Below are 18,787 nucleotides of genomic sequence, written 5' to 3' on the forward strand. Positions count from 1 at the left end.
AATGTGCAAAATTAACAATCTTGTTTTCCAGAGGACAGAATCCAGCTGCAGCCAGTAAACAGAGATATGGAAATAATCTTGAATCATCAGCTATTGGGCAACATTTGCACTGTCGATTTAGCGTAGTTTATTTTGTAGAGCCCAATTACACATCATTAACCTCTTAATACGCCCTGGCCCGCCGGCAGGCCAGAAATATGTCATAATTAATATCTGTCTGTGTTTATGAATAATTATAGTCACCCAATATGTCATTTCAAAGCTTAGAATCTCTGCTTTTCAGTTATCTAGCCTATTTAGCTATATATTATTTCAGGAAGTAAACATTTAGGGCGAAATATGCCTTGTTTATTAGAATTATGATTAATAATTTCCATATTTGCGTTTTTTTTATACATATTATATTTGATCCAACACGGACATTATTCGAACCGTCTAAACCTCCGGATTACGGAACAGAAAACCGGTTTGCTGTAGGAGGTACTGTTCCTGAATTACAGCCGAAAGAGTGCTTATATTTTTTACAGCAGCTTTAAAAACTGTCTTTTTGATCAGCCGGGCTGATTCCAAAATTTCTAAAATTTATTTTAAGTTTTTATTCTTATAAAGTTTCCAGTCCTTTGGAGAAGTTTAAATGTCTATAATATCTAACCAGTGAAAGGGAGCAGTTTAATTTTACATGGTGATTCTAAACACTTTAAAGCAAAATATAGAGCTGCAAAAACACTTGACCCATATATTTTTTATGGATCTGAAAAAAAAAATTATATAGAAAATCTGAAAAGCGCCTTTTTTTTTTTTAACATATTTTGACCGTTACATGTTCAATTAAATCATTTTAAGTGTTTTCAATTAATTTTGTAAAGGCTTCTAAGTATTAATTCATTAATTAAGTATTAATATTAATTCATAAAATTACATTTTTGCCTTTTAAATCTTTATCTGATTTAAATGTGAATGAAACACGTTGAAGTGAAGGGTGTTATGTTAACTTACCAACATATACTTGAACTTATATGCAATAAAAAGGCATTGTAAGAGCTAGCTGCTGTTTCATTTATTCAAATTCCTCCTCCATGGAAAAAGTGGGCCGGATTTGGGCATGAAACTCCCGGGCTAAAAAAGGGGCCCACTCCGGCCCTGATAGAGACTATGACATGTAGGGATTTGAGGTGGGTGTGATGTTGTTTGACACAGGGGGAGACATTGGTGTATAGTCCCACTCCCAAAATTATGTCATAACTCTACTAACTCAAGAGACTCAAGAGGCTTTTATAGTATTTCTGTCTGAGTACAAATACACTGTTCAATAAATATGCGTTTCTTCAGCAACAACAGACAACAGTACAATACAGACAAATTTGCAACATAGTACCACATCTTACCTATACTGCAGCAGATACTTAGCCACTTGTTGTAATGAACAACCTTACTTGTGCACATTTTTTCAGTAACCGAATGGCAGACACATCACTGTGCTCTGTAGGTGGGATTGTGTATGAGGCTGTCTGTTCACATTTGTGAGCTATCGTGCAGGTCAGTTTCTTCTGCTGAGACGCACTAAGCCCAGCGCTTTTAAGAATGCACCGAAGTCAGACCGCCTCTGGCTCTAAAAGGGAATGACTACTTGCACACTTACTGGATTATTTCACTTCACGCCCACAACACACCTATAAATAATGAAGAGAATTAGTATATGCCTGTTATGCATTTTGAGCTGCGCAAGGCCCATTTTTTGCGCCCTTACAATACCAAAGACTCTGCCACACCCCTAAATGAATCTGTGCAAAGCACAACTAACCACTATAGATCACTTAAATAGGGCCCTTTCTGTTTGCTTGTGTTAACCTGTGTTTTCCTGTATTAACCTGTCTTTGCCTGTATTATCCTGTGTTTGGCTGTATTACACCTTGTTTGCCAGTATTACACAGTTACTCTAATGTGTTTTCCTGTATTACCCTGTGGTTGCCTTTATTACCTTGTGTTTAGCTGTATTACCCTGTGTTTGTCTTTGTCTGTATTACCCTATGCTTGGTTGTATTACCCTTTGTTTGGCTGTTTGCCTTTATTACACCACGTTTGCCTATATTACCTTATGTTTGCTTATATTACCTAATGTTTGCCTATATTACCTTATGTTTGGCTGTATTACACTGTGTTTGCCTGTATTACTATGTGTTTGCCTGTATTACTCTGTATATGCCTGTTTTTCACTGTGTTTGGCTGTATTACCCTGGGTTTACCTGTATTACACAGTGTTTGCCTGTAATACAATGTGTAGCCTGTTTTACCCTGCGTTTGGCTGTATTACCCTGTGTTTTGCTGTATTACTCTATGTTTACCATTATTACCCTGTATTTGCCTTATTATCCTATGGTTGCCTTTATTAACCTGTGTTTGCCTATTTTACCCCGTGTTTGGCTGTATTACCCTGTGTTTTGCTGTATTACTCTATGTTTGCCATTGTTACGCTGTGTTTGCCTGTATTATCCTGTGTTTGTCTGTATTAACCTGTGTTTGTCTGTATTAACCTGTTTGTCTGTATTAACCTGTGTTTGTCTGTATTAACCTGTGTTTTGCTGTATTACTCTATGTTTGCCATTATTACCCTGTGTCTGCATGTATTGCCCTGTGTATGCCTGTATTTCACTGTGTTTGGCTGTATTACTCTGTGGTCACATTTATTATCCTGTAGTTGCCTTATTACCCTATGCTTGCCTTTATTAAGCTGTGTTTGCCTATTTTACTCTGTGTTTGTCTGTATTTCACTTTGTTTGGCTGTACTACCCTTTGTTTTGCTGTATTACTCTGTTTGCCATTATTACCATGTGTTTGTCTGTATTACCCTGTGTTTGGCTGTATTACAATGTGTTTGCCTGTACTACAAAGTGTTTGCCTGTATTACAATGTGTTTGGCTGTATTACCCCGAGTTTGCATGTATTACACTGTGTTTGCCTATACTACCCTGTATTTGCCTGTATTACCCTGTGTTTTCCTCTATTACCCTGTTGCCTTTATTACCATGTGTTTTCCAGTATTACACTGAGTTTAGCTGTATTACACTGTTTGCCTGTAGTACCCTATGCTTGCCTGTATTACACAGTGTTTACCTGTAGTACCTTACCCTGTATTACCCTGTGTTTGTGTATTACCCTGTGTATTACACTGTGCTTACCTATACTTTAATGAGTTTGCCTGTATTACACAGTGTTTGGCTGTTTAATCAGAATGCGCTGAGGGATCAGGCCCAGGCTGGCTGCAGTTTCTGGCGTCTCTCCCAGAGTTGCTTACCGAAGTGACCTCAGTGCCTTTCTAATCCCAAAAAATGCCAGCCAGAAATAACAAAGCCATCACTCATTCTAAACGCCAATATTTTACATGATTAAGCCATTCTGTTGTGACTTGAGGGGACTGCAAATCGTGAACCCAGCTCTAGATAATGTGATCATGTGTTTTTTTTTAGAGAATGTCATTTTATTTCTCCGCTGGACATCCAATGTCAATATTGTAATTTCAATTTACTTTCGACATCTAGCGCGCAGGCAGTCAGAGACAGGTACTCCAGAAGATCTTTACTGCTGAATCTTGTGGGATGCTGCCTATCTATCCATCCTTTTGTCATGTGCGTGCAGTTCTGCAGTTGTTTTACGGGGGGGTGGGGGTGGGGGGGTTTGCCGTTGTTCACCGACCTGTGTTTCAGAACTTTCGAATCTAACAGTTCTTTGCGCCTGACACTGTGGCTGAAACTCCACCCTCTTTGACTATGTCTGCCTAACAACAGAGCGATCTATATTCTGACTGGCTCAACGAGAGTACATTATATATACAGCTGATGGATTGGCAAGCGTGAGAAATACCTTGTGTGGCGTGTAAGCTTGAGAACTCGCTGAGGTGCGTGTGTCCAAAGTAATTTTCTGGAGTCGTTGTGGGTGTCTTGAGGATATGATAGAAAGAACATATATGAAAGAACACGTCTAAAATTCTCAATAATATTTATTATACCATCATAAATAAATAGAACAGTCTATTATCTGTAAAGACTGGACTATCAGGCAATATGTATACTCTTCTTTCTGCAGTAGAAAAACAAAACATCAGATTAATAGAGTAATAATAGATCGGATTATCATGACAGTAATAGTCTCAGTAATGATAGTATTCTGCCTTTTTTTTACATCACCCTTTAGATAATGGTGGTCTTGTGCTTTGATATGACATTTGCGACAGAAAATAATAATAACTATGCCGCATAATTTAAATGGAGAGGATAATCCATTCAGTTAATACCCAGCTAGACACCAACACTGAAAGATGCTGTTATCTGATTAAATGTAGGTTATTTGTGAACAAAAGTAACCAAAAACGTCCAACTTCCAAACATCACATACCAATTTCATATTGACATAAATTAGCACAAAAATTAGTTTAGATTTAGTAAGCTATACACAAAAAGCTGCTCAAATTCATTATGTTATACAATGTGAAATTCTAATGTTGTTGGTGCCACGACATGGCGTTAAGGAACCAACCAACTAAACATCTCGCTAAACATCTCTTGGAGCTTGATGTCGATCAAATGCTGGTTTTAAGGGAATGTGACTTTGATCTCCAAGCAAAAATCAGTGTCTGTACCACATTAGGCTTTGGTATCAAACCATTTTTTTTAACCCAAAATTCAAGATTTGTCTAACCTTTGAGCTTGATGTCAACCATATATATATTTTTTAAATACACGAGACTTTGATTTCTGAACTAAATTCAACATCTGTGTAACCTTGAAGCTTAATGTCCACCTTATATTGTTTTTTTTTTAAAGATATGAGGTTTTAAATCTCAAACCAAAATTCAACATTTGTCTAGCACTGCAGTTTGATGTGAACTCAATGTTGAATTTTGACCTCTAGCCAAAATTCAACATCTGTCTAATGATAAGAGATTGATGTCAACTCAATGTTGTGTTTTTTTTTGGTTGGTGTTTTTTCCAACTAAATTTAGAATCTTTCTAATGTTGAGTTTTGCTTCGATTTTTATATTTTAACTGAAATTCAATGTCTGTTCAACACTGGAGCTTTAGATCCGTCAATCTCCCTAACGTTCATTTTCAACTAAAATTCAAAGTCTGATGTTGCACTGATGTCTGGTGCCTGCTGGGTAAGCTGTAAACCTCTCTCTCACACACACATACACAGACTTACATAGGAATTCATATATCATCATACACATATTAAAATAATTAGTTGAGGAATAATACACACACACACACTCACATACTCACACACACTCACACACTCACATACTCTCATACCACTCTCAACCAGTCACACTTACTTTTTAGGGTTTAAGGCACCCAAATATTCATGTACTCAGACACACCACACACACAATTAGAGAGGGCCATGTCATCCATCGATACCTTTATATAATTGAGGCAAACTTGGCAATAATAAGAATGAGCTTAAAATAAATAACTGAAATCATGCACAGGAGAACAAGCACAAGCATGCAGTCACGAGATGAGACCTGGATGGTCCAACCATGGTTCCTCCCTTCCCTGAACAGCTAATCCCAACTGGTTTGGTGTTGCAAGATGTTCGGGAAGATTACATTCTTTTATGAGACATGTATGAGTTTGGATGGCGCCCACCAGTGGTCACGAATGCTGCTACATGTACAGTGGAAATAAGCACTATATTATTTCTAACAATCTAGTTAAGCCACTCAATTTAAGACAGTGTAGAGCCAATGCTATGTACAGGATAGGTGTCGGGGAGGCTCCACCCACTAGAGACCTTTCCACTGTATGCCAGTTTTGAAGTATAAGTCACATAGAATTTGATGCGAAGGCTTTGCTAGGAAGGAGTGTTCCGTTTGAGGCAGTCTTCCAAGAAATCCTTTGTTCGTAGATAGCATCACTTTTGTGGTCCATTTGGATAATCAACATGGCAGTTTTCCCACCATGAATCATCCAGGCAGGAAACAAAACAAAGAGCAACAACAATATCAATTTTTTTTTTTAAATTAAAGAAATTTCATGATGTCCGGGTAAAGGCGGAGTTTTGCACGGTCAACTTTGGTTGTACATCTCCTCCTGTGATGGGCTCAGCAGGTAAAGTCCTCAAAATTGCCCTGCCCTGGATGGTGAGGTAGAATGTTGGCAGGATATGTGGAGGGTGTCCGAAGGTTTTCACAGGGAGTCTGGAAAAGTCGGAAAAGGAAAAAAAACACAGAGTGGGAAGACCAACAGGGTGGGAGGAGCAACAGAGAAGAAGGAAGGACATGGTGAAGAAAGCAAAATGGTGAGAGGACCAATATGTTTGGAGGACCGATGCGGTTGGTGAAAAATACAGGGAATTTTGTGGATGAAAGAGAAGAAATCATGTAGATAAAGAGTAAAAAATGTAAAGAAAAGGGAGAGAGAAGAAGAAGAGACGAATTTTACTGCACAAACCATTCCAATACCCACATGCAGTTATGCCTGAACTAGAAATCAAAACTGGCTTTGGTTAATCTGGGAAAAACTAGCAGAAGCCTAAACAGATCTGCTTTTAACAGGGTACTACTCTATAGTTTTCCATAACTCTGCTTACGTTTCTTAACTTTTAATATCCCGTAAATGTCCTGTAAATATCTTGTTATCCTGACCATTTTCCAACCCATCCAAGCTTTATTGAAAGTAATTAAAATCAAATGATAAAACTAAAGCAACTATTTTCTATCTAATATAACTCTTTTCCAAATCTAGCCTCCTAACACCACTGCTATAAATCAAAAACATATTGGCTGAATATCTGTTCATTAACTCAAATCGAAGAGCACTCTATACTTAAATAAACTATTATTAATTGTTATACAAACTAATATATAACAAAAAAAACATGAGAACACAAGACTCCAGACTCCGGAAACACTTGGAAGGTATATTGTTGATGCCTTGTAGATGCTCAACTAACTTACTAAATGTCTCCTAAATTTCTTAGTTGAATTTAAGCGATTCTCTAGTGAATGTAATTAATACCTAAACCTAACCCTATCCCTTAGCTAAACCAATAACTAACACAGACTTTAATGTTAGGGTAAGGTTTTAGGGTTACCTTGAGTTTAGGGTAAAGGTTAGCATAGGTTCAGGATCATTTCAGTTGAGAGTTCAGTTGTATTTAATAGATATCACATATTAATTTAATTGTTGAATGGCAGTTGAATGTTAGCTGGAGTATAAGACTTTCATAATGGACCATTCAAATAAAGTGATACAGCATCCTCCATAATTAATGGCACCCCTAGTTAAATGTGTTAAAACCCTTAAAATAAATTTAAAGCATAATCTCACTCTTAAATTTTTTTTTTAAAAGCAACCTTCAAGTGAATAAAAAAAATCCTTAATAAGAAATAATTATTTTTCATAAAATTACATGTTCCACAATTACTGGTACCCTTAACAATTTCTTGGAAACGAATTTAAACCATTTATGTCATTTCTGCTGTAGTTTATAAGGTGGATCAAAGTATCTAGGAACCTTCCCTGGGGAATAAATGTGGCGTTGCACAGAGGCCTATTTCTCATATTTACTCTTAACATGGGAAAGACAAGAGAACTCACTATTCGCGTGAGGAAGATGTGTCGAACTTCATAAATCAGACAATAAAGTTTCCAACATCTGGAACATTGACAAAGTGTGTGTGGCATAACACTAAGGATGAGTATGCAGAAAACGCCTCATGTTCACTGTTAAGTATGGGGGAGGATTGGTGATGCTGTGGGCCTGTTTCTCCTCCAAAGAACCTTGTAAGAAAACATGGAATCATGAACTCTTTGAAATATCAGGACATTTTGAATCAGAATCTGGTGGCCTTGTCGGGCAGACAAGCAAACAAAAAATCAATCACACAGTTTAACATATATTTTACATAAAAGCACAGCATCTAAATAATGGAATAAATCTAATACTGCCCAGATGTACAGTCTTTGTCTGCCCGAAAGCCTTGTCTGCCCGAAAGCTGAAGGGTCATTACTATTAAAAATATATATTTATTAGAAGTCAAAGAACACTTCAGAACACCTCAGGGTTGCCATTAATTATGGAGGGCGCTGTACCCCCTGTATCTTCACCCAATCTTCATCTACACCCCCCCTTCCCCTCCCCATCTTAAGCACTATGTGATAGTGATGTGATAGTTACTGACGTGACGCTTCACATCGTCCAGACTCAGCACGGCTCCCCGGTCATTGTTGTTGCTGCGCTTGTGGCTCTTCTTTGCGCAGCGACACAGCTTATACTTGATCACCTGCAAAACACACACACACACACACACACACACACACACAGACTTCAAGACGCAGCACTATGCTAAATACAGGCTCTGGAGCTCTGCCAGCACCAGTTTTCACTCTGCATGCATTACTCTGCATTAGACTGCAACAGAGCAGGTCAGACTTGATAAACTAGCATTAGCATGGATTAGCCTGGGATTATTTAGCACATTTAGCCCTGAAGCGGTCCACCTAAAGCATCAAATATGTCTTTTTGTACCTTAGAGTAGAATATATATATATATATATATATATATATATATACAGTTGCGGGAAAAATATGTGAACCCTTTGGGATTACTTGGATTTCTGCATAAGTCATTAAATGTGTTCTGATCTAGACAAACACAGTCTGCTTAAACCAATACCAAACAAAAAAATATATGTTTGCATGGTTTTATTGAAGACAGCATGTTAACATTCACAGTGCAGAGTGGAAAAAGTATGTGAAGCTTTGGATTTAATAACTGGTTGATTCTCCTTTGGCAGCAAAAACCTCAACCAAACGTTTTCTGTAATTGCAGATCAGACCTACACAACAGTCAGGAGGAATCCTCTTTACAAAACTGTTTCAGTTCAGCAATATTCTTGTGATATCTGGTGTGAATCGCTCTCTTAAGGTCATGATGCCACAGCATCTTAATTGTGTTGAGGTCAGGACTCTCCAGAAGGCGTATTTTTTTTCTGTTGAAGTCATTCGGTTGTTGATTTACTTCTATGTTTTGAGTCGCTGTCCTGTTGCATCATCCATCTTGTGTTAAGCTTAATTGGTGGACAGATGGTCTTAAGTTTTCCTGCAAAATGTCTTGGTAAACTTGGGAATTAATTTTTCCGTTGATGACAGCAATCCGTTCAATCCGTTGTTCTACACGCTTTTTTACATTAATTCTAAGCTAGCAAGTTCAATCAACTGAAATCAACAGTTGGTCCCAAAAACCTCGCCAACGGCCGGACCTCCGTGAAGTTTCTCTTCTGAGTCGTCCAGAAGCCTCCCCAGGAAGAACCTACGAACGACCGCACTGCTGGACCTCAGACCACAAACTGCACGCCTGGAACCACAAGGAAATGTGCTGAGATGGAACTTTCCGGATTACGTGCTCGCAAAAGTTGCACTTCCTTAAGTTGCACTCCGTGCATCCACTGTGCCAACACTGATCTCAAAGTAAGACTGTACATCTGGGCAGTATTAGGTTTATTCCATTCTTTAGATGCTGTGCTTTTATGTAAAATATGTTAAACTGTGTGATTGAATTTGTTTGCTTGCTAGAAGAAAGAACTAGTGTAGCGCCCTGATTCCCCCTTTTACTCTCTCTTTCTCTCCTTTGTGGGCAGGCCCTGCGTGAGTACAAGAGTTTACTGCTTGCGATCTTTCTCTCTCTCCCCTTCTCTCTCCTTATCGCTCTATTTTACAAACCTGGCTAAATGCTACTCAGTTTCCAGTTAGGTCTGTGATATTTGATCTAAAATAGTACTAACCCCAGGGAGGCTTATTTTAGATCAACCCATTAGATAATAACGAAATTGCGAGCGCCTTTTTAATCAGAGCTGTATAGTGCTATGCGTGGACATTCCGCACCATTTTTGTTCGTTTGAATCTCTCTCCGAGGGCTTGGCTATTGTTCTTATTCACCCACGTGTTGTGGATAAAGCCATGCACCCCTCTGACTATTTATACAGCTGTAGATTAACAAAGGAACGTGCAATCTTCCCCTGTGCACTCCCCTCCTTCTAGCGCGTCGAGAAAGCGCACACGACATTCTAAAACGACATACTATGCCGTAATTATGGAATTAACATCTCGTAAGTATGAGAAAGTCTTAGGCTTTATACAGAGGTTTACTTTTTAACGCTGCATAACTTGAGCACAGCATGGCGACGTGGCAGTGAGTTGAGCTTCTTTCTCTGCATTTCTAATACTGCCGCATGTGGGCCGTTTGTGTCAAGTTAGCAACAGTAGGAGCACCTGCAATTCAGCTAACATATACTTCATTGTTCAGGTCAGACACAGCAATGGCAGACAGAGAAGGGGCTAACCTTGGGACTTTCCTGAAAAAGTGTGGAGTACCAGAGGAAAACATTTTGAAAATGAGGCAAGACAATGTTAGTTTGGGCAGTGGAAAGACGGCGGTTAGCTGAGGTTCTGAGGACGGTCAGGGGTACGTTTCCCAAACTAACTACGTTAGCAACTTACATAGTCTGGACGATGCAGCTGCGACGCAGGTGTTTCCCAAAAGCGTAGTTGGAACTATGGAGGTAACCACGTTAGTAACTTGCATAGTGCGAACCTTAGTTAAGCTGCTCAGGTGTTTCCCAAAACCGTAGTTCCAGCGAACCTTCGCAACTACCGTGGTTCAGCTGCGTCCTTCCAACTACAGCTCTAGACCTGTCGTTAGGAGCTTAGTTCCTGGTGATTAGTGCAGACGATGGACGGTAGGATTCAAAAAGCTGATAAATCACATTAATATTACTGCACGAGGATTTAAGATGTCAAGTGTACCTAATTTTTTTTTTTGTTTGTGTTTATTACATTTATTGAGCCACTTCACTTTTACCCATGTGCGCCCAAAGAAAATAATAAAATTCAGTACTCAAATATATTTTGAAAATGTAAGTTAATTGCCCATTTTTAATGTATGTCTTTAACATTTAGCTTTATTTGGCAAACATGAAGTCAGTGTAGTGAAAAAAGTGCATTGAAGTGCTCTTTAGCTAAAATGTATTTTACAGTCTTGGAAAGATGTACCGTATTTTTCGGACTATAAGGCGCACCGTATTATAAGACGCACTATCAAAGAACGCCTATTTTCTGCTATTTTTCCATACATAGGGCGCATCGCATTATAAGGCGCGTTAAGTGACACTAGAAAGGGTGCCTATATCAAAGTGAACAGGGGTGGCGCCATGTTTCCCTTCCCCCACCGGGGGTGGTCGCTTGCCGGTGGAGCGTCTCAGTATACGAATCTAGCTCTTTCAAAGTCAAACGAGTGCTGGATATTAATCTACACAGATTCCTCTCCTGAAAACTGTTTATTTGGGTGAGTAACGTGCTTCAGTTTATTTACAGTAAGCTTAGATTTCCAGATGTCCACTAAGGCTTGCTGCACCAGCGTTAGCATAGCTATCCGCTAGCACGCTAGCTAGTCACCTAAACTAGTAAAGTTAACCCAAACTTAAACGACAGCGTTACACTGAGTAATCCTGCGTGTTCTGGTAAGACAGTGAGATATTAGCTAGCGATTCGTCCCCCGTAGCTTGTTTTAACACGGTAAACAAGCAGATTACAGGCTGATAAAACTCACCTCTGAGAGAGTTAGCGCTTAGCATCTAGCTAATGCTAGCCAGGCAAAGCAGCACAGACTTACAGGCCGATAACTCACCTCTGAACGGTGAACGCTTAGCGATTAGCATCTAACTCTAATAATACTGCTCCAGCAGTATTAAAAGTGCTAAATTTAGAAAATACTGATCTCTGAACAGTGAAAAAGCTAGCTAGCTAGCTAAGCGGTTAGCATCTAGCTAATGAAATGCACGGAGTGTGTGTTTACTGCTCCTTACACCTGACGGGTAAAATTTAGATAATACTGATCTCTGAACAGTGAATAAGCTAGCTAATGCTATTTGCTGCTCCAGCCTCGGAGCTGCACGGCTCTGGACTCTGTATAGCACTGAAACTCTGTATAACGCTGCACGGAGTGTGTGTTTACTGCTCCTTACAACCTGACGAGTAAAATTTAGATAATACTGATCTCAGTGAATAAGCTAGCTAGCTTAGCGGTTAGCATCTAGCTAATGCTATTGCTGCTCAGCCTCGGAGCTGCACGGCTCTGGACTCTGTATAGCACTGAAACTCTGTATAACGCTGCACGGAGTGTGTGTTTACTGCTCCTTACAACCTGACGAGTAAAATCCATACAAAAGGCGCACCGTATTATAAGACGCACTGTCAATTTTTGTGAAAATTAAAAGTTTTTAAGTGCGCCTTATAGTCCGAAAAATACGGTATGTCAATTTTTCAAGCAGGTATCTCTTGAGTAAAGATAACTTGTGCTGTGAACATTTATGAAATAGTTAATAAGTATTTTTTTTAAACCCACTGTGCTATATGCACTCTCTGAATAAGGCTATTAAACTGTCACTGGGGTGATACTTTAAAATGGCTTTAACGTAAACACCTGTACCCTAAGGACCTTTGAGGGTATATTTGCATTGTTTGTACCCAGTGAAACAAATGTATCCATACAGTAGAAAAAAGTAAGTAAAAAGTGTCTTAAAATAAAAGTGAAAATTATAGAGACATGTAATAAGCAGGTGTTTTGAATTACCAAATTACTCCTCTGGAGGTAACAGGGCCAAACAGTGTGAATAAAGAAAATGTATCATTTACCCATTACAACGTGTGTGTTTCTAGTCCTATACAAATGTTATCAATTAGTATTTGTTAAATAATATATATCACAGGAAATAAGTAGAAATATGTAGGCTACATTAATAGATATTTTTAAAAATAAGAACATCAATTGCCATTATGAAAAAAATATTAAGAGAATAAAACCACGACTGGGATTCGAACTAGGCTTCAATCCGGTGTTCTGAGTTTTCCTACCCTGTCAAACCATACTACTCTAGTGCATATTTAAATATAAAATTGCTAGAAAAGCCCCATATTTAAAAATGCTTTAGGTAGGATATTTGGAAAGCCTGAATCAAAATATCAGGAGACAGTTTAGAGTCATTAGGGGTGATTATAACCCTTTTTTATTGCTTAAATGTCATGGCACTTATTATTATTTTCTTTATTATCAACTGTCATTTACGCATTTGTAATACTCAGACAAATAATGGCAAGGGGTTTCTGGTTGTTTAATGCACCCAAAAAGAATAGAATTACCATAAAAAATAATAAATAAATAAATAAACGTTTTCACGTATGGGCGCTGGTGTTGAGAATCACATCTCGATGGGTTGCACAATTGTGAGTTTTGCAAGATTCCTGCTGGGAAAGTCTGGCCGAACACGTCTGGAAACACCTTAGTTAAGACCACGTTGGTTCAAACCAACATAGTTCAGACTTCTGTGGGACCAACAAAGTACGATGGTTACAGGAAACGGTCGTACTTCAGATGTTAGTTAGTTTAATGTTCCACATTAGTTCAATGCTAGGCTCCGTCGTTGTACGGGAAACGCACCCCAGGCTAGCAGTAATGGGATGCAACTAACTAGATTACCTTAGTCTAGTGTGTATGTATGCGGGAGTGTGTATCAGCCCCGTTTTCCTTTTTACAGATTTTTTCTACAGTATAAACCTCATTTTCATACTGAAAAAGAGGAGGAAATTATGAAAATATATGAAATAAGAAAGACATCTGTACTTTATTTAAAAAATATGGTTAAGGATTGTATGACTTTCCTGTTAATGTTATGGAAAATCTACTGGTACAATCTCTTTTTAAAAAAATACATTTGTACAGTATATCAAATAATAATTACAAGCATGAAGTAATGAACAGTTATGCTTTTTCAATTAACTACTATACACCAAGTGGCAAAACACCTCTGCCTTGCAAAGAGAAGGTCGCCAAGTTAAAATGCATGTAACCAACAACCAACTTTTAGAAAAAGAAAGAAAACAAGAAAAGCTTCTTTATATGTCTGAAGATTGCTGCACAAGGTCCTGTATTCAACCAACAAACAAACTAAATATGTAAATGAAATCTCTATGATTTTTGATTTGTATATAGACTCACAGTATAGCAAAAAAACAAATCAAACTGTTTTGTTTAAAGTTACACAAATAAGAATGTAATAATCACACACACATGGGCTCCTCCACTTGTCCGCATTATGCACGCGACTTGCAGAGCTGTGTGTAGCTGTTCTTAATAAACACTGTTCTTAAATTATAGGTATATGCCTCTTTAGTGTTGCAGTGTTAATTAACATAATTCTAAATAGATTTCGCTCAAACAGCCCGAAAATGTTTTTAAAAAGCTTTAAAAAGATGTATTGTTACACCCCTACTATTTTATAATTATATTTCATTTTAAGTTTATTTTATAATTCTCCCTTTCAATTAATACATGTCATTTCAAGTCTATTTCATAATTCTCCCTTTCAAATAATATTTTTAGTTTTAAGTGCATTTTATCATTCTCCCTTTCAAATAATATTTTTAGTTTTAAGTCTATTTCGGGTTGAGCTCGGGCAGAAGGTTCACAAGCTCATTAGATCATTTAAATCGAGCCCGATTTAAAGCCCACAGTTTTTTAGTAAGTATAGCATCAAAACTGATCTTTTTAAAACATTTTCCGGCTGTTTAAATGAGCGAAATCTGTTTAGAATAATGTTAATTAACATTAGCACAATGAAGAAGCATGTACCTATTATTTAATAAAAATGTTTATTAAGAACAACTACAGAGTTATAGAGCTGCGTGATTATAACATTCTAACTTGTGAAAATAAAAAAAACAGTTAGATTTGTTTATTTGCTATATTGTGATTCTATATAAAACAAAACATAAAAAAAGCATTAAAAAACAGACGCCTACGCCACGGACCATTTTTTTGAGCCCCACCTGAGGCCGAGGAAACTAAAGGGAAAATCTCGGCCTGACCCGGTAATCGTGTCGGGCTTGGGCAGAGAATCTAAACTCTACAGGGGTTTCTGCTGTATTTTAGTTCGGGTTTTCGACCAAGGAACTTACAATAAATTCCGGTCACGAACAAAGGGAATAAACATGTTACTGATGAAGGATGACTGTCTGTGTGTTACTGCAGTAAGCATTTAAGGTGGAATGGTAATTCGAATAAGACGCTGGTGAAAATACAAGCCGTTATTTGTTTTTTGGTATTATATTCCAAAACGAAAAAAGAAATAATTATTTTTTTTTCTGATTTTGATTCTCAATTGAATATCGAATGAATGAATGATACACGGATTCAATCGTCATATATTTTTAACAGAATATTACAATTTGTTGTTGTTTTCTACAAATAGAAAATTACCAGTGCATTTCCAAGGTAAAAGCAGGAAAATTCTACTTACAAAATTTTTGCATAATTAAAGGGTTCACATACAAACAAAGTTTCTCACACCCACTCAAAAACTCTTGTCTCATTTGCTTCTTGAAGATATGCAGAGAACTAGCAGAATTTTTCTTTTTAGCAGGAATTTTGCACACTGGTAAAATCAGTACCAAAATACAACATTTAATATACTGTTAAATATTTAAATATTTATCTAAATACATAATTCAGTATGTACATTCCATTACGGAAAACATTTATAAATATAAAACTGACCAAAACCTTTATGAAAAATAAGGGTGTTAACAGTAATAACACAATGAAGACTTTTGTTGTTTGGTCAAAGACTTTGCATATTACTACCTTCTAACAAATCCATACCTTAGGGTAAAATACTGACTTAAGGATTTCTGTTTTACAGGTAGACGCAACGATTATTGGAGAGCTGAATGATGAAAGCTTGGCAGTGTATATTTCTGTCTATGGGGATAGGATTGCTACAAGACAAGCATGGAAAGTCAAAAAAGGATGCAACAAATGTTAACAGACTTTTATTGTTAGAAAAGCTTCGACAGAAAATGGGAATTGGGAAAAGAACCAAAGAAAATGAAGAGGCTGATAATGAAGACAGTGTAGAGCCAACACACATTTGTAAGCATATGAGGAACAACAAATCAGCAGTGAAAAAGACCAGAAAGGTTGAGATAGGATGGGTTCATGAGGGGAAGCAAGTGAGAAAACGCTCTGGTGGAGGAACAAGAATTCTTGATTTGCCCAAGGAAGCCAAAAAAGCTGACCTACTACTTCACGCCAAGGATTTGTTTTTCCCCAATGGAAGATCAAAAAAGGAGAATGGGAAAGTTTTACTAATGACATTCAAGGAGAGGAAAGTAACCTTGAAGATGATGTCACTATTGGAGAGCTCTATTCTGTATTAAAAATGGGCATTCTAAGATTCTACCTCAACACAAGGTGTCTAATTGATGAAGATGAATCTGAATCCGAAATTGTAAGTAAGGCTGACAAACAGGCAGATGTAAAGGCAGCAGAAGAAGAATGCAGTGAACCTATTTTTGTCATATCAAGTTTTGTAGAAACAAGTGACTTGAGTTATTTGTCCAACTCATCTGAAGTTACAATTGGTCCATTTCTTGGTGAACCATCTGCATGTCAGTTAGATGACACTCTGTTGCATGACCATGGTGATATGAATGAAGAGAAAGATCCTGATGTGATACTTACTCACATCTTGCAGCCAACAGATGGCATAATTCAAGCTTGGACAAGTTCTGAAGAGACTGAACACCCACCCAAGGACCATTCAGTTGACACTGCTGTCCTCTCAACTGCAGACTATGAAGTTGTGAATGTTGAAATAAAGCTCCACAGAGCAAACCTTCTAGAAGAGATGATCAGCCAATTCAAGGATCCAACTATACTCAAGTTTTCTTTATCTTACAGTTTCATTGATGAAAAGGGAGCAGATGCAGATTGTGTATCCAGAGATGTCTATTCATACTTCTGGTTTGAATTTTGGATAGTTCAGCAGAGGGAGGAGAGATAAGGGGACCATCTCTCAGTCCAAAGTGGCAGGAAGAGGAATGGAGATCTGTAGGGAGGATCTTAGCCAAAGGGTTTAAAGATCATGGATATTTCGCAACACGTCTGGCACAGGCATTTACAGTGGCACTAGTTTTTGGGGAGCATTCCGTTTCCTCTGATCAGCTGTTTGAATCCCTGCTTCTATACCTGAGCCACACAGTACGAGATTTATTATTAAAAGCTCTAAAGGAAGATCTCATTGGTGACGACAAAGATGAATTAAGGGATCTAATGGATCACATGGGAGTGACAACAGTCTACACACAAGACAACCTTAAATCAATTATGCTGCAGGTTGAACACAAGCAGATAATCCAGCAACCAAAATACGCACTGGACAACATGTTGGATGTCTCACAACATATATTCAGGGCAGTCTTCACCAGTGCACAGCAGATAGAAAAAATGTATGAAAAAAAAAAAAAACAACAACAAGAAAACTTTTGAAGCTGCTTGATGCATCCCCTACAACTCAAGCTGAAAATCAAAATTTCCGTTTTTACATTAGAGGATTGGATTAGAGGATTGGATGGTATGGGCCTTCGGACGATGCTGAGATTTATGACTGGATCGGATGTTTTGTGTGTTGAGAAGATTGAAATCCTATTCACAACGTTGGATGGCCTATCAAGGCGACTTGTCACACACACCTGTGGTCCTGTTTTGGAGCTGCCTTGTACATACAACTCCTTTCCTGATTTACGTGGGGAAATGGAGAGCATCCTATCCAGTACAAATGTTTACACAATAGACATTGTTTAAACCAAATGGTCCTGTACATTTATGCCCTGTAACTAATCCGGGAATATGACTGTTGTGTGAGGCTGTTTTAAAAATGTTTATTGATAAGTTAATGTGTTTTAATGTTGAGAAATCAGGCACATAGATTCTTTGTCCTTTGTTCATATTTCATTTTTTTTTAATTATGCAATGTTGTCATAGTAGTTTATGATCCTATTGTTAAACTTTTATACTCATGTATGAGGACAAAGCAAGACAGGGATGTTCACTTAGAGAATATGTTTTATTACACAGGACTAAGGCCTGTAACAGTGAATCACACTGTTAGTTCTCCCATGCAAATGCAGTTAATAGGCACTTTCTGAGCAGGGTAAAACATTTTAAAGAAGGCCCTTTTGTTGAATGTAAAAATGTATTTTATTAAACAGACTGTTTTCATAATTATGTCCCTGTATATTAAATCATGTATAAATACATTTACATCATTGCAAAACATTGTTTAGATAATCATAAAGTGAAACTATATATGGTTTTGTCACTGTTGATGACACATTAAATTAATTTACTGTGCTATTTGAATATCTTATGTTACTGTAAACCTCAGATGTTTAGGTTTACAAGAAGGTTACATTTTCAGATGAAATTTTAATGTTTGTTCAAATATTTCAATTGGCTGCTACTAACAGTAAAGTAAAATCACTGTACCTTTAATAATACAGTGGGATACTTAGGATGGCACTAGAGCACAAAATCAGTTCAGTTCCTGCTTCAGCAGGTGTGGTGGGTGGGTGTAGATAGTGTTTTGCCATGAGATGGGAAGACAACATGAAGACTGTCTCATCACATGGGTAAGGACCTCTCTCTTGGCATTCTTCTCTACAAACATCAACAGCTTTTTGGGAGACACGTTTCAGGTAATCTCTTGCCCCAAAAAGTTGCGGTAGAGTGTACATTATAAACGGACGTCTATGTGGTGCCACTGCATTTCTGCTGGGTCGAATATTGTGGGTATTCCATAGGTGCACTAGTTGCTGCAGCTCTTCCTACATAAAAAACAACATTCAGGTGTGCTTTTAAAAATTAGTTTAAAAATACACATACAGTACAACA

At 37.7% G+C, this 18,787-nt stretch overlaps 1 protein-coding gene across 3 annotated transcripts in view; it reads right to left on the minus strand.

The window, feature by feature from the left end:
* Positions 1-3,976: 3,976 nt before the first annotated feature.
* asic1b (acid-sensing (proton-gated) ion channel 1b) overlaps positions 3,977-18,787 on the minus strand; it is a 496,417-nt gene continuing 481,606 nt past the window's right edge. For all 3 annotated transcript variants that reach the window (XM_022682367.2, XM_022682368.2, XM_022682366.2), the window contains 2 exons: positions 8,183-8,284; positions 3,977-6,196 (listed from right to left, as the gene is read on the minus strand). In XM_022682367.2, the coding sequence (XP_022538088.1) occupies positions 6,101-6,196; positions 8,183-8,284 (198 nt within the window). In that variant the 3' untranslated portion in view covers positions 3,977-6,100. The remainder of the gene's footprint in view (positions 6,197-8,182; positions 8,285-18,787) is intronic.

This window comes from Astyanax mexicanus, chromosome 24, assembly GCF_023375975.1.
Source record: "Astyanax mexicanus isolate ESR-SI-001 chromosome 24, AstMex3_surface, whole genome shotgun sequence".
Lineage (NCBI taxonomy): Eukaryota > Metazoa > Chordata > Actinopteri > Characiformes > Acestrorhamphidae > Astyanax > Astyanax mexicanus.